Genomic DNA, 2,243 nt, shown 5'->3' with positions numbered 1-2,243 from the left:
TTAAATGCTCACAAAATTCACTGGAGGGGTAGGAAGTGGCTTACGTATACAAACAGTGTCCCAGAAACGCATTCCCAGGACAATTCACTTCTTCCGCCTGGGGCAGTTAGCCTTGTCCTTTGATGTCCTTGCTCCTACATGAAATTTTATTCAAGTCCTGGGACTTGAGTTTTACTGATTCTCAGGCCCCAGGCCTCTCTTGCCTAGAGGAAGGATGGCTGGGGTGGGGTGGGGCTGTGACTTGTAGGGTGTCCCAGCCCTGTAACCCCATGGTGTCTGGGTCCTTATTCTCCAGGGCAGGACACCTGCTGAGCCCAGACTGAGTCAGGTGGCCTAGCATGTGAGAAGAGCCCTCCTCCTCCTCTCCTTTCTCCACCCCCTGCTCCCAGAACCTCCAGGGAAGAGGAAAGAGGGGGAAAAGAAGCAAGAAACGCCCCAGAGGGCAGGGGAAAGGCCATGGCTTCAGAAACTGGAAGGTTTCGTGAGGCAGGAGAAGAAATTAAAATCCTTTAAAAATGTAAGAACGGGAGTGCGGTCCTCCTTGCTCTTACTTTCCGCAGCTACTCTGACCAGATGCTGAAGAGCATCCAACCCTGATTCTGTGGGGTCCACGCAGCAACTGGGGCTTTGGCCATGGCCTTCCACTGTAGGTGCGTAGGTTATGAGGGTGGAGGGGAGGGCCAGCGCCCATGGTTCTTGGAGGGCTGCTGGCTAAATCCTTTTATGGCCTTCTGCCTGTGGACTCTGGCATCACTCTCCCTCTAAGAAAAATAACAATGATAAACTTATGGCTCAATTCGGTTCCTATATTATTTTTCCTACGGGCTCAATGATAAACTTATGGTTCAATTCGGTTCCTATATTATTTTTCCTAGGGGCTCAATCTAAATTCTCAGAGGTAAATCTTTCCTGAGTTTCAATAATGTGTTAATAGCTGTTATGTCAAGCACAAACCACATCTCAGGCCCAAGAGGTGCCAGTTAGTGTCAAAATTGCCATTTATGTCCTAGACTCTCCCTACTGTGGTTCTAACCCTGACCAAAGCTCTGTGAGGGTGGCGGTGTTAGGCCCATGTGACGAATAAGAAATGGAGGTGGCTGTACCCACACGGGGGTCAGTGGTGGGCCTGGGAATGGCACTCAGTCTGTTTGACTCCAAAGCCCTTTCCAAGACAGCGGGGTGCCTTCCCTCATCGGTGGGAACCACCCCTACTTACTTGGCAACGGGGTGAATTCCACGGCCGACGTGCTGGTGACTTTGCTGGGGTCCAGCTCCACACGGTGGTATTCGAAGATGGCCCTTCGCCGAGATTCTGAAACAGAGGCAAAGCCTGTCATTAGGAGCATTTCATGGGCAGAGGGCTTCAAATTCTCTATCTGGAGCCTGAGAGGTAGGCAAGAGATTGTAGTGAGTGGAGCTGAGGGCTAGAAATAAACCCATAGACCTAGGATAATGATATTGGTGCTGTGGGAAGGACAGGTGTTGACCTTGAAAGGAGAGCTTTGGGTTATAAGCAGGTTAAACTACTCAGTGCAGAGACTGGCTGCTACCAGGGTCAGAACATAGGCGATCCGATGCCCCCGAATGCCTCTGTGCTGTCACAGCTGCTGCTCCCTTGACCCATAATGCATTTCCACCGCTTCTCTCTCTGTCAAGGATCCAGCTCAAGGGCCACTTCCTCTGAGCAGCATCTCCTTGACCACACCCTCCTCTTCCCCGTTCGGGCCAGGTGCCCTCCTCCCACTATACTCATCGCCTCGTGTGGTCATTAGGTTTTATTTGGAGGGTGGGGGCATTAGACTGTGAACATCTGGTCCTAACTCTGACCCACAGTGAGCGTGTGTCTGCAGATGGATGGGCCGACTTTGAAGAACCTCTCCCCCTGGATGGAGGCCAGAGCAAGGCTCAGTGCCTGGAGCCAGGCTTATGTCCTGCCTTGGTCCCTGCAGAAACTTCCCGCAGGACCTCAGAGTCAGGAGACTCGAGTTCTGATTTGAGTCCTGCTTCTGGCTCACTGGATAACCTTAGGGCCTCAGTTTTTCCTCTGCGAGGTGGAAAGACAGAAGCACTTGCCAATCACCCCTGGGAGGATAAAACTGGAACTGTAGATGAAGTCTTTTTCTAAAATGCCAATCTGAGATGCTCTGATATTTCACACCACACCCCCATTCCCGCCCAAGAACGATGACTTGGGGTAGGTTTCCTCTGGCTCTATAAGGCAGGCAGGCAGCTGCTGAGCTTTA

The 2,243-nt window shown here is 51.7% G+C and overlaps 1 protein-coding gene across 1 annotated transcript in view; it reads right to left on the bottom strand.

Annotated features, from left to right (window-relative positions):
* Positions 1 to 2,243, bottom strand: part of PLXDC1 (plexin domain containing 1) — a 60,447-nt gene that overhangs the window by 21,537 nt on the left and 36,667 nt on the right. The window contains exon 8 of the mRNA XM_023525531.1: positions 1,217 to 1,312. Within this exon, the coding sequence (XP_023381299.1) occupies positions 1,217 to 1,312 (96 nt within the window). The remainder of the gene's footprint in view (positions 1 to 1,216; positions 1,313 to 2,243) is intronic.

Source organism: Pteropus vampyrus, unplaced genomic scaffold (assembly GCF_000151845.1).
Source record: "Pteropus vampyrus isolate Shadow unplaced genomic scaffold, Pvam_2.0 Scaffold570, whole genome shotgun sequence".
Classification (NCBI taxonomy): domain Eukaryota; kingdom Metazoa; phylum Chordata; class Mammalia; order Chiroptera; family Pteropodidae; genus Pteropus; species Pteropus vampyrus.
The sequence above is the reverse complement of the archived record's forward strand: the minus strand, read 5'-3'. Positions and strand labels throughout refer to the sequence as shown.